The 20,629-nt window shown below is 43.4% G+C and overlaps 9 protein-coding genes across 9 annotated transcripts; 3 read left to right on the plus strand and 6 right to left on the minus strand.

The window, feature by feature from the left end:
* Window positions 1-390: 390 nt before the first annotated feature.
* V2V93DRAFT_364354 (mitochondrial carrier domain-containing protein) lies at window positions 391-1,887 on the plus strand. Its single transcript, XM_066908827.1, has 4 exons — window positions 391-670; window positions 730-776; window positions 842-964; window positions 1,019-1,887. Exons 1-4 carry the CDS (start codon window positions 475-477, stop codon window positions 1,688-1,690), a joined length of 1,038 nt encoding a protein of 345 aa, XP_066767978.1. The 5' UTR covers window positions 391-474; the 3' UTR covers window positions 1,691-1,887.
* A 472-nt stretch (window positions 1,888-2,359) lies between these two features.
* On the plus strand, window positions 2,360-3,865 carry V2V93DRAFT_364357 (alpha/beta-hydrolase). Its single transcript, XM_066908828.1, has 4 exons — window positions 2,360-2,647; window positions 2,704-2,842; window positions 2,905-3,227; window positions 3,291-3,865. Exons 1-4 carry the CDS (start codon window positions 2,447-2,449, stop codon window positions 3,783-3,785), a joined length of 1,158 nt encoding a protein of 385 aa, XP_066767979.1. The 5' UTR covers window positions 2,360-2,446; the 3' UTR covers window positions 3,786-3,865.
* On the minus strand, window positions 3,747-6,348 carry V2V93DRAFT_384293 (uncharacterized protein). Its single transcript, XM_066912214.1, has 2 exons — window positions 4,968-6,348; window positions 3,747-4,898 (listed from the first exon to the last, which is right to left on the minus strand). Exons 1-2 carry the CDS (start codon window positions 6,321-6,323, stop codon window positions 3,912-3,914), a joined length of 2,343 nt encoding a protein of 780 aa, XP_066767980.1. The 5' UTR covers window positions 6,324-6,348; the 3' UTR covers window positions 3,747-3,911.
* A 204-nt stretch (window positions 6,349-6,552) lies between these two features.
* V2V93DRAFT_364360 (peptidase M24, structural domain-containing protein) lies at window positions 6,553-8,568 on the minus strand. The gene is made up of 6 exons (XM_066908829.1): window positions 8,226-8,568; window positions 7,844-8,166; window positions 7,386-7,793; window positions 7,284-7,327; window positions 7,194-7,227; window positions 6,553-7,106 (listed from the first exon to the last, which is right to left on the minus strand). Exons 1-6 carry the CDS (start codon window positions 8,491-8,493, stop codon window positions 6,594-6,596), a joined length of 1,590 nt encoding a protein of 529 aa, XP_066767981.1. The 5' UTR covers window positions 8,494-8,568; the 3' UTR covers window positions 6,553-6,593.
* Window positions 8,569-8,701: 133 nt separating this feature from the next.
* V2V93DRAFT_364366 (uncharacterized protein) lies at window positions 8,702-11,550 on the minus strand. Its single transcript, XM_066908830.1, has 7 exons — window positions 11,214-11,550; window positions 10,900-11,052; window positions 10,663-10,796; window positions 10,567-10,605; window positions 10,408-10,511; window positions 10,290-10,346; window positions 8,702-10,236 (listed from the first exon to the last, which is right to left on the minus strand). Exons 1-7 carry the CDS (start codon window positions 11,261-11,263, stop codon window positions 8,953-8,955), a joined length of 1,821 nt encoding a protein of 606 aa, XP_066767982.1. The 5' UTR covers window positions 11,264-11,550; the 3' UTR covers window positions 8,702-8,952.
* A 74-nt stretch (window positions 11,551-11,624) lies between these two features.
* Window positions 11,625-14,633, minus strand: V2V93DRAFT_364372 (EF hand associated-domain-containing protein). Its single transcript, XM_066908831.1, has 9 exons — window positions 14,453-14,633; window positions 14,374-14,389; window positions 14,050-14,314; window positions 13,832-13,987; window positions 13,665-13,773; window positions 12,750-13,603; window positions 12,552-12,680; window positions 12,253-12,473; window positions 11,625-12,174 (listed from the first exon to the last, which is right to left on the minus strand). The coding sequence occupies exons 1-9, from the start codon at window positions 14,490-14,492 to the stop codon at window positions 12,054-12,056; spliced, it is 1,911 nt and encodes a 636-aa protein (XP_066767983.1). The 5' UTR covers window positions 14,493-14,633; the 3' UTR covers window positions 11,625-12,053.
* V2V93DRAFT_123637 (WD40-repeat-containing domain protein) lies at window positions 14,602-17,612 on the plus strand. The gene is made up of 8 exons (XM_066906783.1): window positions 14,602-14,952; window positions 15,047-15,651; window positions 15,707-15,874; window positions 15,936-16,294; window positions 16,357-16,432; window positions 16,492-16,701; window positions 16,767-16,946; window positions 17,014-17,612. Exons 1-8 carry the CDS (start codon window positions 14,805-14,807, stop codon window positions 17,149-17,151), a joined length of 1,884 nt encoding a protein of 627 aa, XP_066767984.1. The 5' UTR covers window positions 14,602-14,804; the 3' UTR covers window positions 17,152-17,612.
* V2V93DRAFT_364381 (spinocerebellar ataxia type 10 protein domain-containing protein) lies at window positions 17,294-19,347 on the minus strand. The gene is made up of 6 exons (XM_066908832.1): window positions 19,085-19,347; window positions 18,845-19,021; window positions 18,725-18,783; window positions 18,458-18,659; window positions 17,673-18,397; window positions 17,294-17,609 (listed from the first exon to the last, which is right to left on the minus strand). Exons 1-6 carry the CDS (start codon window positions 19,222-19,224, stop codon window positions 17,437-17,439), a joined length of 1,476 nt encoding a protein of 491 aa, XP_066767985.1. The 5' UTR covers window positions 19,225-19,347; the 3' UTR covers window positions 17,294-17,436.
* A 104-nt stretch (window positions 19,348-19,451) lies between these two features.
* V2V93DRAFT_403343 (uncharacterized protein) lies at window positions 19,452-20,617 on the minus strand. Its single transcript, XM_066912623.1, has 4 exons — window positions 20,333-20,617; window positions 20,151-20,270; window positions 19,646-20,092; window positions 19,452-19,580 (listed from the first exon to the last, which is right to left on the minus strand). Exons 1-4 carry the CDS (start codon window positions 20,531-20,533, stop codon window positions 19,527-19,529), a joined length of 822 nt encoding a protein of 273 aa, XP_066767986.1. The 5' UTR covers window positions 20,534-20,617; the 3' UTR covers window positions 19,452-19,526.
* Window positions 20,618-20,629: the final 12 nt, after the last annotated feature.

Here is a 20,629-nt window from a genome sequence, read left to right on the forward strand (position 1 = left end):
TCTCGAAACTATCGAGAAATTCGAGCAGACCCGACTCTTCCAAGGTTATGAAATGACATCATATCAGAGCTGCGTCACAGTCAAAAAAGCCACTTGCGGCTCGGATATTAAAGCCCTAGTTGCATATTGCGGCAGTGATCGACAAGAAAATAAATGGAAGAATACTTGCTATCTAGACCAGAAATATGCATTAATCTAGAAAATCAAGTAGAAATCGTATAAATTCAGAGCAAAAGGAAATCTTAAAGAGCTTATATGGGAACTGGTACCGGTTCTGACTGTGCCGCGTCGGCGAAACTGTCAAATACGGCAAGAGCGGATCAAATTGTGGCGCTCGCACTTCAAATATAAATCCCTATCTCAAGTCACCGCCGATTGTCTATCTCTACTTGTAAAATATAGCTTGAGTGGTTCTTCATTGACTTTAACTCAGAATATTTGATATAGCTTGTAGAAATTGAGGACAGATAATATATGGCACCTTTATTCCCTTCTCTTGAGACCATTGACTCTCGTTACCGAGTATCACATGGTAAAACTGCAGACAAATCGGGTAGATTTTGGGTCCATGATGCTGTGTCTAATGTACCCAGTCTGGTGAAAGAAAAGAAATCAATTGAGCTTTTTTCGTCAGAGTATTACTGGACTTGTGCTTTTGGAGGCGCATTGGGTACGGTTATAGTCCTACTTATCGATATTGGCAGCTTGATTCTAACTAGTTCGCTTTAGCCTGTGGACCAACTCATTCCGCCGTGACACCTCTTGATCTTGTGAAGGTGAGAGCGACAGATGAATGAGTTATTTCAACGCGTTAACTAACTGAGATCTTTCGTTGATATAGTGCAGAAGACAGGTAGATCCAACTCTCTATAAAAGTAACATGCAAGGATGGAAATCTATCATCAAGAATGAAGGATTTGGTGGAATTTTTTCGGGAATTGGCGCTACTTTTATTGGCTACTCAGTAAGTTCATTTTATGAATAGACTTATTTTCTTCAAATGCTTAACAGAATATAGTTCCAAGGTGCAGGAAAATATGGACTATACGAGCTTTTCAAGAAGAAATACAGCGATTTAGTTGGTGAAAAGGTAGCATACGAGTACCGTACCTATGTATACCTTGCAGCATCTGCTTCCGCTGAATTCTTCACTGATTTTTTTCTTTGTCCCTGGGAGGCAATTAAAGTCCGCACGCAGACGACCATTCCTCCATTTGCTTCGTCAGTCTTTGACGGATACAGGAAAATTACTGCCGCCGAGGGCTTTGGGGGATTATATAAAGGCTTGGTTCCACTGTGGTTCCGTCAAATACCGTATACTATGCTAAAGTTTGCGTCCTTTGAACGAACAGTGGAAAAAATTTATGACACGCTGCCCAAGCCTAAAAGTGAGTACTCGACCTTACAGCAAACGGGAGTATCCTTCTTAGGTGGATATATTGCCGGTATTCTCTGCGCCACGGTTTCGCATCCATCCGATGTCATGGTATCAAAGATAAATGCAGACAGACAGCCAGGTGAAACAATGGGTGCAGTTCTTAAGAGAATATACGGAAACATTGGGTTCGTGGGTCTCTGGAATGGTTTGCCTGTTCGTATCGTCATGATTGGCACCTTGACTGCAATGCAGTGGCTGATATATGATTCTTTTAAGTTGTACGTCGGGCTTCCGACGACTGGCGGTCATTGATGCAGGAATTTCCCGAAGGGATGAGTTGGAAGGTCTGTCATAACCTAGTTGTTGCATATGGACTGATTAATAAATATATTTACATATGCTTCCAATTATAAATCCACTTTGATGTTTCAGTATATGCCATAGTCACTACTTGATTATATGTATTTAGTTCTTAGTATTCCTTGCAATTACAATTACTGCTTTTGCTGCTATTGAGCCCGTAGAACAGGTAGTACATTATTGCAACAAATAAGATAAGGTTAATGATAGCCATAGTAAAGGAGTAGACCAGTTCACGGTCGCGAGATCTGCCCATTATAACTAGCTACTAGAACAACTGCCCGTGTCGACCATTATAAAGGTATTTTCATCTTCTTGCTTACCTTTAACCAGATAAACTTGAAGTTGCTAAATGTGTATTTTGTCTAGTTGTTTGTTCTCTGTCAGTGGCAGTGTCTGCAACTGAGCTTTTGGAAATTGTATGAGCAGATTAATCAAATATAGCAATAAAAAATGGTATTATTGGTGAAACACAAAATATTAAAATTTCTGCAATATAGATACTTGGTGTAGAAAAGAAGTATAAAATGCTGACTATGTTGTCAAGGTAAGAGAACTCCGGGCGGGGCGTCGGCAAGTTTGCTGCCGAGAACGCGGGGTTCGTTGGGACTGATGGGCTCTCAGCCACTACACAAAATAAAAGGCCGGGTTTCCTCGCTCGCACGCTCGAAAGCAATCTGATAATAGCATACAAATACGTTGTCGACAATGGCATCGGCATCTGATGTATTTTTTATTGAAAAGCGCGTGTTTCCAGCAGCTACTCCGCGAACAAACACACACGCGGTGAAGAACCCCGATAGTGATCGATTAGTCGTTGCAGCCAACATATATCGACCGAAAAGCAATTTAGAGCCAAAGACGGGAGATGTGACAATAGTTACTGCACATGCCAATGGGTTTGGGAAGGTACATCTTTTTTCTTTTTACGTTTGTGCTTGTCATACTTACCAAACGTCCGGTAGGAACTGTATGAGGCTTTCTTTGTCGATCTCTTGACTCTATCAGAGGGTGCAGGATTCAGAATACGATATATTGTGATCACAGACGTTGTCAATGAGGGAGAATCCGGAGTATTAAACGAGCCGAAGCTGGGCGACAGTTGTGAGTATTCTGGACACTTTGTGAATGAGATCATCTCAGCTAATGGTGTGTTTTTAAATAAGTTACCTGGCTAGACACATCACGAGATATTGGTTTAATGTTACAGATCTTGGCTCCTCCTCCTCCGGTGGTAGCAATTGGTCACTCGTTCGGTGGTGCGATATTATTCCACCTTTCGATTATATATCCGTCTCTATTCTTCGCTCTCATAGGGCTAGATCCCATAATAGAGAAGAAAGAAGACGCAGATGAAGTTTGTATGTATCCTGCAAAACTCTCTTCACACAGGAAAGATGTATGGCCTTCTTCAGAAGCCGCCAAAGAGTATTTCCTGAAGAAGCAAATGTATAACAGATTTGATCCCAGGGTCTTTGATCTTTGGCTTGTATGTATAAGACAATTGTGCCAATTTTGTACCTATTTAACTCAGGCTAATCAAATTACTTAGAAATATGGACTCAGAAAATTGCCTACTCCATTATATCCAACATATCCTGACCCACAAGTTATGCAAACAGACGCAGTTACACTTACTACCACTCGTTTTCAAGAAATTTACGTATTCGTTCAGCCAAATAGCGACCCTGATGGTATACCGCTGCATAGACCAGACACATCAGAAGTTTTTAACGAACTCGATAAAGTCAAAGTTCCGATTTTATTTATTGCTGGCGGTCTCTCAGATGTATCTATGCGATTTCATAAAAAGATGGAGATTCTCAAGCACGCAGAACTAATTATTTTCGAAGATGCGGGTCATTTATTACCTTTTGAACAACCGGTCAAAACTGCTGATTTCGTATCAAAGTTTTTGGGAAAGGTTACAGATAAATGGATGAAAGATCGAGAGGTAGATAGAGCCGAGGTCAGATATTCTGCCAGTTTTGGGGATTACTACATCAATGAGCTTGGTATTCGACAAAAGAATGTATCGAGATTGTAGAGTAGATATAGATTCAAGCAGTTAATAAACCACCGAGTGCCAACAACGCTTTAGATGCAATGAAATCAAGATTTCTAGAACTGAAAAATACAAACACCATAAATACAAAAAGCTTCCTTTTCCAAATTAATTCTTCAAACTTGACACCTTAACTTGATCAAGCAATGATACTCCTAAATAAGGCGACGACGAAAATGCATGATTATCTTCAACTAGCTTTTGAATCTGCGACGAGAATTCAAATAGTCTCTGCGAATTGTTGTGCAGTGAGCTAGTCAACCGCACATGCTCGTCCTTCATTTTTTGTCGCTCAAGGTCAAGTTGATGTAGAGCTAATCGGTAGCTTTCTGCCAACATTGAAGATTGTTTCTGTTGACTTTTGGCAGCCACTAGCTTCTGTGACAATGCGTCAACTTGAGTTAATTCTCGTGATTGCGACTCAGCATGCTGAGCTGATATATTTTTAAACTGTTGCTTCATGTCGAGTAAATCCTTCTCTAGTGAAAATTTACCCGTCTGAGCACTAGAAAGTCTCGTTTTCATCACAGAAATCTGGTCTTTGAGAAGTAGCAAGTCTTTTTCATGCGTGAATCGTCTTGTGGTGATTGCCTTTGACGCGTCTCGCTGACGGTGTAGCTGGTTTTGCAGTAATTTCGTTCTATCTGCGTTGTGCTTGGTCTCGAGCTCGTGCCTCTCCTTTAATGAACGCAGAGCATCTTGAAGTGCACTCTTTTGAGATTCAAGCTCTTTAATCCGAGTTCTCATCTCGTCGGGATCAGTCATCGCAGCCAGAGGTGACCTTCTTCCACTAAAACTGCTCGAGCTGGTCTGCGAAGCCGAACGATGCAAATAAGCTTGATACCTCTGCATCGAATTTAAACTTGAAATTGAAGATCGAGCACAAACGGATTGCTCCGAAGGACTTTTATTTGAGATATCTTGCAATTCTTCTCTGATACCTGCGAGCATGTACTCAAGATTTTGTGAGTTCATACGCTCGTTGTATAGCTTGCGTTGAGAGTCTTCGAGAGCTAATTCAAGAGACTTGATAGTCTCATTTGCTTCGATGTTAGCAATCACGAGGGCGTCTTTCTTGCCTGATTTTGATTTGCTCTACACGAAAAGTTAGAACTATTCTAGAATGCCAATATTCGAAGAGATATGAAGAAAAGAACAATTTACCTTTAATTGCTCTTCTAATTTTTTGCGTTTTTCTTCGGCTTCCCGACGACCCTCTCGCTCCGAATCCATTAATTTCTGAAAATCAAGTCGCATTTGCGCTTTTTCCTGCTGCTCTTGACGAAGTCTCCTCTCTAATATTCGGATCTTCTCTAAACCGGGCTGCATGGCACGTCGCAACACATGAGCCGACTCGTCAAGTTCGTCATCGTCATTTATCGAAGAACTTCCGTCCGATAGCTCAGCCACGGGCTCCTGGTCAGCTGGGTCGTCGTTCACAGTCGCGAATTGATCTAAAAGTGACTCGAGATCTATTTCTCGTTTGATGGACGTTGCAAGCTCGACTGAGACTAGCCTGAGTTCAGTCTGCAGTGTCTCGACTAGGTCGTAATTGTACTGTGCCAGCGATCGATGGTTACCGCTGGGGGTTATAGATTTTAATGACGTAAGCGTATCTGCGGAGACTTGTTTGATATTTGCAGGCATATGAATCTTTTTGAATTGAGTCTGCGTACGATCAAGAAATGCGTCCAGCTTTTTGACAGTCGATGGAGACGCTTTGGAGTTTGGGGAAAAAACGTCGTATTCGTCATCATCGACGTATATTTCGTGAGACAAATCAATACGACCTGCATCTGACCCAGAAACAATACCATCAAATGGAGCAGGGGAGGTTGGCAGCGAAGCAGAGGATTCGTAAGTACGAGATCGAGCTGACATGGGAGAGGACGATGAATATGACAACGAAGATGCCGGCGCGTCCGAAGTTTGTGAATTTGGAGACACAGCAGCGGGCGGGATCGATGCGGTCGAGATGCGGATCGCGCGAGGAGAAGAATCATGCGAAGCAACGCGGACTCTCACCGCCTCAAGCGGCATTGCCTCCGACGATGCCGAAGAAGTAGCCGACATTGGCTCGGAAGGAGAGACGGGGGATAGTACGACGCTGCGGTCAGACGCAATACTAGCCTCAGGTGTGTGGAACGAGCTGGCGGAGGAGTCTGAATTTGAACGAGGCTGGAAGAAGGGGTTTGCGGTCCGAACCGAGGACTGGCGACGTGGGAACTGAGGCATTGTTCGGGTCGCAGGTTGGCTATTTATCTGATTTTTGCCTGGTAGCTGAGCAGATTTATAATTCATATCAAGGTCTTGCTGCTGCTGTTGTTGCTGTTGTTGCTGTTGTTGCTGTTGTTGTTGAATGCGCGGATAACGGTCGAGGTCTCTAAATACCAGTGTTTCTGGCATGTCCGGCGACCGCAAAGGCGTGTTCCCAGAAGATAACTGATTTGCTTGCTCCGGCAGCGGAGACAAAGTAAGTCCAGCTGGATTCTTTGTCTTGATTCGCAAAGAGAGGCCCATCCTGGTCGTTCAAAATCTGCGGTGCCAAAACAAGAATGCAAGAAAAGGAACAGGGACTGACAGGCATTTGCCTTGAGGCTCTGCTCTGACGCGCTTTCCCTATTCGAGTTAGGTTAAATACGCGTCAACGTGTATTTGGTCCGTGCACACGCGCCAGTCATCGCGTATTAGAGATCTATTAGTAAGTATTCTAATATTCTCGATTCAAACTGGCAATTATCAGAGAGTACATGCTTGAAAATGAAATTTATTGTATGCGAATGAACAGCGCTACTCCAACAGCCGCTGACAGGCTGCCTCTACGTCAATAACTTCCTTTGCGGCCTCAACGGACGTCACTATCGGCAGGCCGTCTCTGTCCACAAACACGTTATCCTCAATGCGTATGCCTATACCCCAGAAATGTCGCGGGAAGCGATCATCTCCCGCAGGCACATAGATTCCTGGCTCTATGGTGATGACATTACCGCTCTTAAGGGGGCTACGTCGCGACACTGTCGGGCAGTCGTGCACATCCAAGCCGAGATGGTGGCCGATGTAATGGGGGTACAAAATAGACTGCAGGTCGTGCATACTTGTGCTGAGTCCGATATTGCGTAATTCAACGGCGAAGTACTCGACTGATGCACGGTGAATGCTTTCAAGCGAGTATGAGGGCGTACATAATTTGATGCAGGCCTTTTCGACGTTCAAGATCGCTTGATACAAATCGCGCTGTGGATCTGTAAACTTGCCGTTTATAGGCCATGCTCGTGAGATGTCAGCGCTATAACCGCCGTATTGCTGCATAAAAAAGTCAGAATCAGCGAGACCAAAATTATATAATGATGAAAAATGTATGATGATGAAAAACATTATGAATAAGCTTACCCCGCCTGCATCTATCAGAACCATTTCTCCGTCACTAAATTGAGATTAGCTTTGATATACAAATGTGAGATAATCTCTCTCAAAGCCTACATTAATAAATCATCATTTCTAGTGTAATGAATACCCAAAGCATTCTATTATGAAAACAGGTCAGCATCATCTTTCGACAACTCTCGGCCGTAAATGACTTACCTTTCCACCCGCAACGACGGGGACATATCCAGGCTTCTCACAACCACCAATCTTGAAAGCATAATCCAGATATGCACTTAAGTCAGCCTCTTTAGTAAATCTCTTCCCGTAAGCCTTTGTAATCGCGCGTCCCGAGATCCGACCAGCTTCGCGCATGACCATAAATTCAGCCTCAGACTTGACTGATCGAAGGTCTTGCACAATTGGTGTTAACGGTTTGATATGATTGGCCTTTTTGCCTGTTGCTTTAATCATTTCTAGAATACTCGATTCTGTTGTTGCTCGCTTAGCGGCGGGAGTGAAAAAGCTTGATACATGGGATGGCGAAGATGGAATATCGAGGTAAAGAGTATTTGAGCGTTGGATAATTTTGCCGAGAAAGTTGCGAATGTGCGCAATATCACCGGCCTATAACTTGTTAGGACTTTTGAAATTGTATCCACAGATGAAAAAATTACCTCGTCAGCGTTGAAAACATCTATGGCACCTTGTACGCCTGTCCGAGGACCCTCCCACAACTCTTTCTTCTCATCCTTAGGCTGTACAAACATATGAAACACGTAATCATCTTCTACCGGCTTTTCAATAACAGTAACAGCAAGTGGCTCGTTAAATCCAGTCAAGTAGAAAAAATCGGGGTTTTGATGAAATTCGTAAAATACAGCACCGGATCGGTACTTTATTTCATTACCCACGAGGATTGCTGCGCTGCCGACAGGTAGTTTTTCAATTAATCTGGCCCGTCGCAGGTGATATTCCAATGCAGTAATACCTGGAGTCACTATTTCATTCGCTATATTAGTCTTAAATCTGTAGGCGCAGAGAAGTTTCTGGTCGTACATTCACCTTGCTTGAGCATATGGGGTCTCGTCTCATGCGTTGGTTGCCCAAATCCAGTCTGTACTTCAACAGCCTCAGTCGCATAATTCCTCCTACCGATACAAAATATATCGATATTTGATAACTCTCTCGCAGACTGCTGAATTGCGACTCGCAGTCGCCTCAAAGTAATAGAGCTTCTTGAGACTGACCAGCTATTTCTCGTGCGCCAGCAGAAATTACCGGCATGCGGCAGTCGCCGACGAGACGCAAAAGCCAAAGAATTCATATTGTAATTTTATTTATCTTGATCTCATATCCTGAGTTGACGGTGGCTCCTAAAGACTGCGCTACTCGAGATTTTTGTAAGTTATGTTGTCGGCGATGAGCTCCAGAAAATAATTTAATCCCGAGATGTTTAAACTTTAATTGTAACATCTACTCAACTGAATCATCAGATTTATTGAGTTCAATCGCTGGTTTTATGCTATTTACAATTTACAGCTTGATGATTTCATTTTCAAATTAGATGCTATGCCAAAAGAATATGTCCCCGTTTCTTCTGCGTAGGAAGACACCAAGCATAAAACCTCACTTTCAGTCTGCGAATGAAAGAGTCACAAAAACAGCACCAAATGTATCAAAAGGTTTGGCGACTACGCGATCAATCAAATTGGCCCAATATATGTTTATCTGTGTATAGAATCTATAAATGTAGTGGTTCGTCTTTTACCATCTTATAATCGATCTACTTCTTATCCCTATCCTGCATTAACTTGAGTCGTCTCGCCGCATCGTCAAAGAAATGGGAGCGACTTCTGGATCCACTGTTGAGCTGGACAGCAGATGAGCTGCGCGATAGCGAAGTGGGCGGAGGCGAGGATGCTCTTGAAGGTGGGCCCGACGACCGTGCAGAAGAAGGCGCGCTAGTGACCTGATCATCTGCATATGATGGTAATCCGGTCGGTCCGTCCTCGGGAAGTGGCGTGCGTATGGCAGTCATGTATGAAGGAACCTTTGAAAGGTCACTAAAATTTAGCTCGAGAGTCAATCGCTTATCTTCAGGATCGACTGGAGTATGAAGTGGCGAGTCCATCGGTGATGCACCGCGCGATAAATGCCAGTTCTGGGCTTGATCAAGACCTACAAATCCAATGGTGCCATCAGCATTCGAGCTAGGAAGAGGCGTCATTGAACCTAGCGGAGTTACAGTTCCTGAATGTCGCGACGGGAAATACGAATCCATAGCACTGGTAGCGCCGTAAGACGAAGACGCGCTGTGTCCATTCGAATTTGTTGCGTCTGCCTGACTTAAAGCCAATGCACTGAGTCCCGCCTGTAGCTGTGCGCGCTGAGCGTCCATGGAAGCCATTCCCAGAGCTTCAGCGTTCTCGCCGGAGTTTCTTCGACTTCTAATGTGAGGCGTGTTTGCACCACTAGCACTCGGGGAATTCCAGCCAGAGTTTGATATATCTTCCCATAGTCTGTCATAGATATGATCGTCATATCGGGGTGGTGCAGAGTTTTCGTTTTCGTCGCTCAGAGGCTGCATTAAGATTCCTTCGCCATCTTCCGAGACTGGCACATTTGGAGAGATGAAAAGAGCAATTGGGAGCGATGCACGCAGCTCAGAGACGTGTCCATCAGGATTCTTAAGACTAACGGCAAACTTGAGTTTGTGTCTCACTTCTATATGACCAGGAACGTCGCAATCTTGTGTGCATTTGGTCAGGTTTGGTGGAATAGGAAACATATCATCCACAGTCCAGATAGACTCTGGTAAATCACCTTCTGGGATAGTGGGCGCCGGGATCGTGACTTGAGCAACTGTACGCACGTTCGCATGGCCGGGTCCGTGTGGGATGTGCAAAGTATAGTACTCTTTGAGGACGATCACGATTTGTCCCAATTGCAATCCTTTGAGTAATGGTTGGAGAAGTAGGTGGATGGGAGTAGACGAGCCGATTGCGACGGCCTTTGATGGTATGCTAATTGAATAGTCGACTTTGTTGGGCCAGACATTTTCTATAGACTAAGGTTTGGAAGATTAGTATTGATAACGATTAGAATGACGAAGAAAATTACCATAGTTTGTGACAGCTCCAAAGCTTCGGGTCCTAAAGTTCGCACGACGCGAATATGCTGCGACGATCCATGTTAGTAGATAAGCGACGGTATGGGTTAACGTAGTTTGCCTCAGTACCTTTTTCTTGATCAAATTGTTGGCGAAACGACCTCGTTCGACAATAGCTTTCATTTTGTAAATTACAGAGGCACCATCGAGACCTTCTATGGACTCGACGAGGGCTGCACCCGGGTTAGTATTCTATCGAAATAGAGGGTCAATCAATGAAGTACTTACAGCCAGGAAGAATAACCTCGAACGGATATTCGTAATTACCTGATCGCTGCTCGTTAGCTTGATCTGTTGTAAAAGGTGCTAGTAGTATCTATATACCTTGGCCAATAGTATGGCTTGTGCTCTTTGTGCCCTCCCAGTCAAGAAAATTCCAGGTATGATCGTAAACCACTTTGTCGTAGCGGTTGTTGCGTTGCGTCAGACCACGCGCACTCTGGACGGTCTCTTGCCAGCTAAATCCAATGTCAGTTTGTAATTCCAACTTACATCAAGGTACTGAGACATAGAGAGGAGATCAATCCAGTATAGTAATGATCAAAAAGACAAAAGACATACTTCATGCGGATTGTGCCGTATAGACGTAGAGAGATGCGTTTGACACTGACACTCTCGAGGAAACTGAGTACGACGGAGCCTTTCAGTAGCACACCGGCAGATTCGTCAGGATTACCGCGAACAATGATGACATCTCGATCAGCTGAATATAGTCTGCAAAGAGAAAAAAGAGATATTAGCTTTGCAAGAAAAGAGGCGGCAGGGGCCAGAAATAGACATGGACGCGTGCGCGGTGGCATAAGTCATGTCAGATCTGGCATGGCAGGGTGGAGCAGGAGCAAGAGAGAAAGAAGCAAATTGTAAAACAAGCGTACCGGATGTCGAAGAAGGATAAGGAACTGCTGGTCCGCTGAAGGATGTTCATGGTGACCGATCAAAGAGGTTCGAGTCAAGTAGAGTAGAATAGAGTAGGTGGAGTACAGCCGCGGATGTCGCAGGGAGTGAGAAGACGAGTGATCTGGGGCAGAACAGATAAGAAGATGTAAACCAGATCAAAAAGCAGAAAGATAAGAAACGTTAAGAAGTAAAGATAAGAAGTAGAGAAGAAGAAAGAGAAGCAAGAGAAAAGAAAAAGTAGCAGCGATCGCTGCCTCTGAATCGTGCGAGAAAGAGAGCGCGTCCCAATAAATTAGCCCTAACCACGAAGACCAGTTCGCCGCCACTGAACAAAAACGGCAGCGGTAGCCCACTATTTTAATCTATTTTGTTTGATTCTATTTTATATGGTCCTATTTTATTTTTCTTTCACACTTTCCACCGGATCACAACTCCAGCTTTTTCAGGCCAACTGCTATCACATTAATATAACAATAGCAGAACCAGTCTGTAGGACTTCATTAATCATACTATTAATAACTAATGCTACACATATTCAACCATGTCCCCATCCTCTTCCAACCCCTAGCCTCCTGCATCCGCGGTGGCGACCGTTCCGAATCCAAGCAATCCTCGGGAAAACACGCGTAAGACGATGAGCATCAACGCGTGGATGAGAATCTTTCCCTTTCGGCGCGTTCTGCCCCGCCGCACCTACGTGTGCAGGCACCCGACCGGGACTGGGACCTCCTTCCTTTGCTTGGCTCCGAACGCGCGCATTCGGCTCAGAAATCATGAACACTATACAAGTCCTTAAGAATTACTATGTATTCTCACACTCACGACGAATCGCGATTGCTCGTTCGAAACATCCATGCCAACACTACGACCCCCACCGCCAGTGCCGTTGACACAAGCACAAGCGGCACCACCGGACTCTCCTTCTCCTCCGACTCCAGTCTGTATTGCAGAACGTCATTAGCATCATCTGTTGTGAAAAACATAATATGTAAGCACTTTTAAACTCTTTAAACTTACATTGGTGTGGCCGTACTCGGCGACTGCGCTGCCTCAGCCAGCTGCACAAACAGCTCCGACAGCGACGACGTCCACGCCGAACTCACATGCAACGGCGCAGAAAGTCCAATTTCTCGAGTGTATGCGTCAGGCTGTATGTCGCATCTTTGCTGCTGCTTGTCCAGATCCGCCTTGAGCGCAGCAAATACAACCGGCAATCTGTCCAGCTGAGGATATCGTTCCTGTAAAAAAAAAAATAATAAGCCACAGCATCAGCAAACAACAGCAAAACAAGAAGCAGATCCAAATCTTTTTCGTACCCGCAGATCGACTATATACTGGAAACTCTCTGGGTTTGAAGAGTCGTATGTATAGCAAATCACGTCACAGTCGTCGAGTTTCGTTGGATTCTCGAGCACTGCTGGTTCCAGCTCACCCAACTCCTCGAGCTACATTATTTTTGCGGTTAGCCTGTCATATGCGCCTACACCAATAGCCATCATGATTTCTCCACTCACTATAAGATAACATTGTTTCCCACCTTGCATCTCTACACTGTTGACCGCTATCCTAGGCTTGATCGTCGGCATATACAGCGGATAAAACGGACGGTTGAGAAATCTGTCGAGAAGCGAACTTTTTCCAGAATCAGAAGCTCCTAAAACATAGCAGCTAAACACATTGCGATCCACTCGTCCGATTTTAGGTCTCGTATTTCGACGTCGTCGCGGCTTCGTCACTTTTAGCGCGTCCGTCGTTGACCCTTTTGCTCCTTTCCCTGATTCAAATCCTAGCCATGCCAAATATGCAAGCGTAGTCTTGTGATCTTGAAAAGTAGTCATACTCCACTGCGCAAGCCATCCTTGCAAAGTAACATAACCTTCCTCGTTACAGAGCGTCGTCTTTGGAAATTGTGATTTTGCCCACGACTCTGGTAGTCCTGGAGTAGGCGCAAATAACGAGTTTAGCTCTTTGGAGTTCAATCCACCATCATTATCTTTGTCAAATAGTAAAAACAAATCGACAAAAAATCTGTATCCTACTGGACTAAGCTCAACGCTTGCATACTGAGGCACATCAAACCGAGGATATAAAAACTTGTCACTTAATGACAAACTGTCAGTATAATGAAATGCTCGAAGTATACCCCATGTTGTTTCATGTCGTCCTTTAATAGCAAAAATCTTATTTAAAGCAATGAATCCTTCCTTTGAAATCCCTTCATCTGTGGCATCTCCAGGTTCTGCTTTTTCTATCATTGTCTTTATCTCTTGTAAATCAAACGGATCTAGACTCTTCCCAAAGCATTTCTGTTGCAAGTCACTCATTTCCTTGTCATTCAAATATCCGTCTTGATCACGGTCACTCAAAACTAAAAAAAAACAAATCTTTGTCAGGTGAGAGCTAATATAACAATAATATATCTAACATACAAAATATTCGTTGCAACGCAGCCGCAGTGGGTGGCTTTAAGTTCTGTTCCTTCGAGTCGAACAGAGGCGCAATGGGATGCACAATAGCCTTTTGGCACAAATAAAAAGCCTAAGACCATGTTAGGTAGCTGAAATATATGTAGAAACCGAGACTGAGCATCAAATACCTGGTTCACGTTGTAATGCACCTTAGCACTCGCTCGAATACATGATTCGATCTCTTTAAACTCTTCCATTATTGGAATCATTTCTTCTGATATAAGCTCATTGGAGTCTTCATCTAAAGCAAGATCACACTTATTTGCGCACAGCACGACGGGCACCTGCAAGTATTGTTCTCGTTAGCATATTTCTCTAAAAAAACGCAAATAAAACCTTCTCATACGTTGACACCCAGCGATCTGAAGTATGGCAACCAGAACAAAGGGATCCGCTCCGAGGTATAATGATCAGAGTATACAAGCAGAATGGCATTGGCTCGTCTTATCTCCCGGTTAAGTGACTGTCGGTCTTGTGGCATCGAGGAGGTATCAACAATCGTCATTGTCATATTGCTAACAGTTGCCATGAACTCTGGAGGGATGGATACAGGCGGTAAAACAGACTGTAGATTTGGCACAAATGTCTCCTTCACAAATGAGGTAATCAAACTGTCAATACTTGTCAGTTCCGTAAACAAGCGACTATTTTTGATTTTACTACCACGAACCTGGACTTGCCGACGCCTAACCATTCCGCAGTTAGTTGATATGTCTGTAGCATTAATCGCCAAAAGTAAACGTTCTCACCTTCATCGCCGCAAAGGACAAGTCGAACATCGGATGACATCTTGGTTTAATCCGTCTATCTATATATATACTTATATATTAGACAATATACTATCGCCGAATCGCAAACTTAGATCTCTGTGGCTCTGACTAACCAGTGACTAAATTGTGAGAAACTAACTACACGTGATTTTCAGTTTGGCTTGAAGCGGGTCTGGGGCAAGCCGAGTGAGCGACCCCAGGTCCGTTCTCCGCAGCCCTCGATCGTCTCTCGTGTCTCTGTCTTGCCCACAACCCCGCTCTTGTCCATTCTCCACCTCTATCTAGTCAGCTACGAACGTAATATCTGTTTTTCTTCTTTGCTGCTGAAACAATGTTTGTGCTTCCTCCGCCGCCGAAGTTCCCGGTCGGCAGTCCGGCGTATGTTGCGGCCCTATCGCAGATGAGAGACAATAATCTCGATACCCACAACACTCTTAAGTTTCCTACTGGCGAGGAATATGTGTTTACCACCGGCGAAGGTATGTCTCTTGATTTAATTGCTCGGTCTGTTACTACCAGAAATGTCTCATCTGGTTTTTATTGCGTTGTGCCCTTGTTTAACCTGTGCCATAGGTCAGTACACTCTTCGCGATGACATCCATCTTGCTACCCCACCTCCGCATCCGTCTGAAGTTCCAATTCTCAACCCGAATCCTCTATCGACTGCTCCTGTTCCTATCACCGCTGGTGTCAAGCTATCGCTCTGCTGTATCAAATACCGTAATAACTCAATTCCGGGTATGTACCCGGTTTCGACGAACCAGCTATCAGTCGCCGAGACTCGGTCTTCATTGGGATCGACTGCGGATTATGACGACACTGCTAGCGATAAAATGTCAACGAGTGGCACATCTAAAATGAGCGGTGCAATGCCGTCGTCTTATGCCTCGCAATCGCAGTTTGGAATGTACATCGACTCTGAGAATAATGCTAATGTTACCGCGCTGAGCGCGGTTCTCGCAAACGCTGTGGCGTCTCCGCCTTCATCAGCAAAGGACTCTAAGAAAAGAAAACCAAAAAATAATATGGCAAAAAGTAACAGTTCGTTCGTATCTCGCATTACGCCTCATGAGCATCTTGCCAAACGACTCAGTGAACGGCATTCTGAGGACTTGTATTACTTTGCAAACATCAATCGATCTTTTAATTGGATGGATTATGCATCCCCTACAGTAAAGGTATCTTTATTTCTTCTTCTTCCGTATCTAAGTTGCTCAAACTGACTAGTCATAGCATGAACCACTGAGCAAAGTTTTGTTCACAAAGGCACATCCTATTTGCCATGACGTTAATCAGCTCACAAGAAGCTCTCAGCATATTGACGTTGCTATGGGATTTTCTTCTTCAGACATTATATGGTATGATCCGATGAGTACTCGTTACAACCGATTGAATAAGAACGTAGGTCTACTTGGCTTTACTAGAAAAAACATGCAGACGAAGCTCACAGTTGTTCAAATAGGGCGCAATCAATAACTCTGCTTGTATCGATATCCAATGGATTCCCGGATCGGAAAATCTAATGATGGCTGGTCATATGGATGGTTCAATTGTTATTTACGATAAAGAGAAAGACGATTCCAATTTCCTGGAAGACCTTAACGGAATAGCCCCCGATGCCGAGCGCAAAGATTCTAGAGATGGTTTTCAAGTTATGAAGAGTATACACGGTAATCAGCGAGCGCAGAAACAGAATCCTGTGGCATACTGGAATGTATCCAGGAAGCCAATCACTGCATTTGCGTTTTCTCCGGATTGCACCCATGTAGCTGTCGTTTCGGAGGACGGTTATCTTAAGATTATAGATTTTTTAAAAGAGAGGTGAGATCACACTGGTTTTGAAAATTTTCAAAGAGTCTAATAGTTTATTTGCTGTTCTACAGATTAGTGGACGTGTTCAGCAGCTACTATGGCGGTTTACTATGCGTGTGCTGGTCGCCCGATGGTCGCTATATTTTGGTATGTCCTAACTTTCAGTCCAATTATGCTCACTTTTAACAATCTAATTTCTATTGCAGACTGGAGGACAAGACGATCTTGTGTCAATTTGGTCATTTTCTTCTCGCTCTCTTGTTGCCCGCTGTCAAGGCCACCAGTCTTTTGTGCGTTCAGTCGCATTTGACCCTTGGAGATGTGATGAACGCGTTTATAGATTTGGAAGTGTTGGCGATGATTGCCGATTACTTCTTTGGGATTTTTCAGTAAAATCACTGCATAGGCCACGTGGAGTAAGTACTAGCTGTTTTGTACTTAAATTATGCGAGATGCTGACTTGCTGACTTTTATTACATAGACCGCACACCGAGGAAGTGTATCTAGTCGTTATAGCACTACTAGCAAAAATACTCATGATCTTCAATCTCTTAGATCTGGACGTACTCGTTCGGATTCAAACGCTGTTGCTGTTGAAGACGAAGATATTCACCATCCAACGGCCCCAAAAGCTAGTATTCCAATCATTCCACCAGTCATGGTATGTCATACATTCCTTATCTATTGTATGCTACTCTTTTTTTTTTTTGATATTAATGCTTTATTAGTCTAAACAAGTTGATCCGGACCCACTTTCAAGTATACACTTTAGAGAAGACTGTCTGATTATTACTTGTCACTCTGGTCACATTCGAACTTGGAATCGTCCGACTGTGCACTCGACTGAAGGTGTTGTTGATAAGTAAGTCAATTACGTGAAGAGTATGCTATCGGCAACGTGGCGATGTCAAGATCTGGAAATTTAGGGCGTCTTGTTATTTACTACTTTCTTCTTTTTTTTTTCCGTTTTGTTTTTTGGATGGTGTCGAACATATAAGTGGATCGCTCTCAAAACCAAAATAATCAAAAGTGGTTTCCATTATCATCACGAAAAAATCGTTACACAAATTTACCCAGAACTAGTATTCAACGTGATGTCATAATACACAGGCTAAGCATTCCATAACCCCTCAAGATTGACGTTAAGCTTTCTATCGCCTGCGAAGAGAAACTTTGCCATCTATTATCGAGGTTTCATAACCTGCTTCGTGGAGAGCGTCAGAGCTGACCGCTTCCCGCGCCTCCAAACTCGCGACAAACTCTTGGTTCTCTGTATTTTCAGCTAAAAGACCTTTTATTAATAATATAGCGTACTCTCGAATATCTAAACAAACTGTTAGTCTTACTATAATCTCAAACGAGAGAAGTTTCACGTTAAATTACTCACAGGGATTATTGTCATCAATATTGCATTGAGATAATATCACCGGAAGACCTCCGCTGGTTCTAATCTGATCTTGCACCTGTTTATTACCTTCGACCAAGTACGAAAGGAGTTCCACAATCTGCCGCTTCAAATTAGGAAACTCATAACACTTAGAACTCGACTGTTCGCTATCTTGCTTGGTTTTCAAGGTCTTTCGCGGGATAAGCTCATCAGCCCGTTTCAATAAATCAAGAAATTCAGTCACGCAGCCAAGTTCAACAAGAAGATTTTTCACGTCTTGTGACAGAGTAGATAAACACGTCAAACATTCCATAACAACCAATGCAAACGCTGCAATACGTTCGCTAGAAGAGTTTTCAATTTTCTTGGTCATAACTTGTACACTTAACGGTTTGCTGATCTCCATAAAAGCATCTTTATAGAGAAGTTGAGACAGCTCGATGTCATTAATAGCCGTCACCGGACTGATCACCGTGACCGTTTTCGGAGATGAGAGGTACCCATCCAATAGCTTCAAAAGAACCAATTGAGTCTCGGAAGGACTTTCAGTTGGATCCCTGCAAAGAATGAATAAATCCGGGAAATAGCCGTACCGGATGAGAGCCTGTGTTATAGCGTACATAAGGTCAAAATTCTGATCGCCGGTATGTTCCATCCAGGAATCGACATTTGCTATAAATCGCAAATAGATAGAGCGACCGGTGTCACATTTCATAAATGAAGATCTGGTGAGGACGGGTGGTTAGTGAGCTTTCTGCGTGATCAAAAATCAAAAGGCATCTTACGTTCTCTCTTCCGAAGTCCCCAAAAATCCGACCACAAAAATTAAAAACGCGGCGTATCCATCATGATCAAAAGAATTGCATATTCTATCAATAGACTCAGAGCTAAAACGAGAAAGAAAATCGGGCCAGAGTTTGTCCTTCAGATGATCATTGGCTGCTCCCAAATTAACGAGAGCTCGTACGCAATACAAAGCCAGCCCATCTGATTTTGACTGTGTTAACCATCTTGATGACATGTGAATGAAACATTTGAGTGCAGATGCTTACTATCTATTATTCTTTTGTCATCTAAAGTATCAAATAACTCTGATTTCGTGTAGATCATCCTATAACATATGTTAACTAAACATCTAGCAGCCGAAAAAAAAGCTATAGGAGCAGCCATACGCTTGATTCTGTACCGCTTCTCCGCCTGCTAGTAAATTCATCACTAGGGACATAATTGTCCTTATCACTGCATTCAAGCGTACTTGCTCTGCTGTAGAGCTGACCTTTGTGGTACGTAGCTTATGTATGGTAGAGGTCATTGTCTGCCATACCTGCGAATTCTCACCAATTGCTGGTCTGAGAATACATATGTAGGTTAACATCAGTCGCAGGAGAAGCACATATAGAAAATGTAATTACCTTGTCGTATCATCTAGTCTGATTTCCGTGACTTTTGCTCGAAATTGTTCACACTTCTCCGCATCCGTGACAATGCATGTTATAGTATCTGTATCAAGATAGTAATCAAGTAGATTAAGAAGTTCTTTCGCCAACGCCATTTAATCAAAGCCTGCTACAAATAAACAGCTTGAATTCTTGCTTTTACTTTCCAATTCATATCCTGGCTATGAAAACTCAGATCTATTTGTTGTGAATCGAGGCTCAAGCTGATAGGCGGTCGCTTGCTGCTTGGCCTGTCTGGCTCGATGACGTCGGTCCAGATAGTCAGTGAAAATTATGAGGGTCTTGTAGTGGTTTCTATTAGGGGTTTCTATATGGGGGTTACTTATGCTAAATTGACATATATTGATTAATAGCTACGCATTGACTAGTAAAATATCACGAGTTTATGCCGACTTATTTATGCTCTGTAATTGGCATCCAGTGTAGCCCATACTCGGTCAACTTGATCACACTTGTAAAAGATAATTTAGTCAGCTCAGGAGATGATACAAAAACACGGGGAGGTATTTTATTTACTAGTTTGACAAATTTTGGATCACACAGGCAGTCGCAAATGTAGTTTGATATTTCAATGTCGTTTAAATCGCCAAGCTGCATAGATGGCAAAGAGTTCTCGACGGCAGAGCTAGGAATGTTGTTTTGAATGCCAGACTGAGCAGGCTGAAATTCAAATATCTCTGTTCCTTGAGGCACGGAAGCGGGGGCAATAGGAGAGAATGCGGTCTGGGCTTTTTGAATACTCGCCCGATTTATCATTGGCGAAAACGTCTGCTGCGTAGCCGACTGAGATGGTATATGTTGCGAGGAAGGGAATTCAGGTTGGCTATTAGAAAGCATCTGCGAGTTTGATATAGAATTTGCGGGACCTATAACTTTCTTTATTATGCAATTTCGTTTTTCAAATTCTGCAAGGCACAATGTGTATGCTCTCTCATCTTCTAGCCGGATTTGAATCCGTCGGGACTGTAAAAAGTTGTCAGTATTGATTGCTAAGGCATCCGCTTATGCAGAGTTCTCAAACCGTCAATCTCTTTTCGGTATCGACAGCCGTAGTTTTAATTGCAATTCTAGGAGTGCTAGCAATAATTACAACAGGAGAATCGGCTGGGTTTTTCGACTTGGTGGGCAAATCAACAGTTTCCTGATGCGAATTCAAATTAGATAGATCCAGTATATTCTGAACGACAGATAGGTAAGACGAACGAGAACCTGTGACCGCCACATTATATTCACTTTGTCGTAATTGCTGACAGATGAATCAAAGTGAATTGCAAGAGAGTCTCTGTATGAAGAATGAATCCATGGAAGATGACTTGTAGGTATTGTGCTGTCAATTGGGACCGAACAATGAGAATAGCGCACAACAGAAAAAAAGCAAGCGCTGTCTTTTGTATTCCATGACATTTCTATTGGATATTAAATAACAGAGAAAGATTGTCAGTAAATCCGTCTGCTGAAAGAATATGTGAAAGAGCTAGATAACTGTCTAGGTCAAGTCGA

This window comes from Kockiozyma suomiensis (assembly GCF_038497685.1).
Source record: "Kockiozyma suomiensis strain NRRL Y-17356 unplaced genomic scaffold V2V93scaffold_2, whole genome shotgun sequence".
Taxonomy (NCBI): domain Eukaryota; kingdom Fungi; phylum Ascomycota; class Lipomycetes; order Lipomycetales; family Lipomycetaceae; genus Kockiozyma; species Kockiozyma suomiensis.

Excerpts from the sequence above, each read along its gene's own strand:
- V2V93DRAFT_364357 (XM_066908828.1), top strand. The coding sequence starts at position 2,447 with ATGGCATCGGCATCTGATGTATTTTTTATTGAAAAGCGCGTGTTTCCA. Across the intron at positions 2,648-2,703 it reads ATGCCAATGGGTTTGGGAAG|GAACTGTATGAGGCTTTCTT; the intron begins GTACATCTTTTT and ends AACGTCCGGTAG. Across the intron at positions 3,228-3,290 it reads GGGTCTTTGATCTTTGGCTT|AAATATGGACTCAGAAAATT; the intron begins GTATGTATAAGA and ends CAAATTACTTAG.
- V2V93DRAFT_403343 (XM_066912623.1), bottom strand. The coding sequence starts at position 20,533 with ATGTCATGGAATACAAAAGACAGCGCTTGCTTTTTTTCTGTTGTGCGC. Across the intron at positions 20,093-20,150 it reads ATACCGAAAAGAGATTGACG|TCCCGACGGATTCAAATCCG; the intron begins GTTTGAGAACTC and ends AACTTTTTACAG. Across the intron at positions 19,581-19,645 it reads ATCCAAAATTTGTCAAACTA|TGTGATCAAGTTGACCGAGT; the intron begins GTAAATAAAATA and ends ATCTTTTACAAG.
- V2V93DRAFT_364381 (XM_066908832.1), bottom strand. The coding sequence starts at position 19,224 with ATGGCGTTGGCGAAAGAACTTCTTAATCTACTTGATTACTATCTTGAT. Across the intron at positions 18,660-18,724 it reads TGACAAAAGAATAATAGATA|ATGGGCTGGCTTTGTATTGC; the intron begins GTAAGCATCTGC and ends AGTCAAAATCAG. Across the intron at positions 18,398-18,457 it reads GGGACTTCGGAAGAGAGAAC|ATCTTCATTTATGAAATGTG; the intron begins GTAAGATGCCTT and ends CGTCCTCACCAG.
- V2V93DRAFT_123637 (XM_066906783.1), top strand. The coding sequence starts at position 14,805 with ATGTTTGTGCTTCCTCCGCCGCCGAAGTTCCCGGTCGGCAGTCCGGCG. Across the intron at positions 14,953-15,046 it reads TGTGTTTACCACCGGCGAAG|GTCAGTACACTCTTCGCGAT; the intron begins GTATGTCTCTTG and ends CCTGTGCCATAG. Across the intron at positions 16,433-16,491 it reads CCGATGGTCGCTATATTTTG|ACTGGAGGACAAGACGATCT; the intron begins GTATGTCCTAAC and ends TTTCTATTGCAG.
- V2V93DRAFT_364366 (XM_066908830.1), bottom strand. The coding sequence starts at position 11,263 with ATGAACATCCTTCAGCGGACCAGCAGTTCCTTATCCTTCTTCGACATC. Across the intron at positions 10,512-10,566 it reads CGAGGTTATTCTTCCTGGCT|CCCTCGTCGAGTCCATAGAA; the intron begins GTAAGTACTTCA and ends ACCCGGGTGCAG. Across the intron at positions 10,237-10,289 it reads TGGAGCTGTCACAAACTATG|TCTATAGAAAATGTCTGGCC; the intron begins GTAATTTTCTTC and ends TCCAAACCTTAG.
- V2V93DRAFT_364372 (XM_066908831.1), bottom strand. The coding sequence starts at position 14,492 with ATGTCATCCGATGTTCGACTTGTCCTTTGCGGCGATGAAG. Across the intron at positions 13,604-13,664 it reads TGCGTTGCAACGAATATTTT|TTTTGAGTGACCGTGATCAA; the intron begins GTATGTTAGATA and ends GTTTTTTTTTAG. Across the intron at positions 12,175-12,252 it reads CCGAGTACGGCCACACCAAT|ACTGGAGTCGGAGGAGAAGG; the intron begins GTAAGTTTAAAG and ends TCTGCAATACAG.
- V2V93DRAFT_364354 (XM_066908827.1), top strand. The coding sequence starts at position 475 with ATGGCACCTTTATTCCCTTCTCTTGAGACCATTGACTCTCGTTACCGA. Across the intron at positions 671-729 it reads TGCTTTTGGAGGCGCATTGG|CCTGTGGACCAACTCATTCC; the intron begins GTACGGTTATAG and ends AGTTCGCTTTAG. Across the intron at positions 777-841 it reads CACCTCTTGATCTTGTGAAG|TGCAGAAGACAGGTAGATCC; the intron begins GTGAGAGCGACA and ends TCGTTGATATAG.
- V2V93DRAFT_364360 (XM_066908829.1), bottom strand. The coding sequence starts at position 8,493 with ATGAATTCTTTGGCTTTTGCGTCTCGTCGGCGACTGCCGCATGCCGGT. Across the intron at positions 8,167-8,225 it reads TATGCTCAAGCAAGGTGAAT|TGACTCCAGGTATTACTGCA; the intron begins GTACGACCAGAA and ends CGAATGAAATAG. Across the intron at positions 7,107-7,193 it reads TTCTGATAGATGCAGGCGGG|CAATACGGCGGTTATAGCGC; the intron begins GTAAGCTTATTC and ends TTTTTTATGCAG.
- V2V93DRAFT_384293 (XM_066912214.1), bottom strand. The coding sequence starts at position 6,323 with ATGGGCCTCTCTTTGCGAATCAAGACAAAGAATCCAGCTGGACTTACT. Across the intron at positions 4,899-4,967 it reads AATTAGAAGAGCAATTAAAG|AGCAAATCAAAATCAGGCAA; the intron begins GTAAATTGTTCT and ends CTTTTCGTGTAG.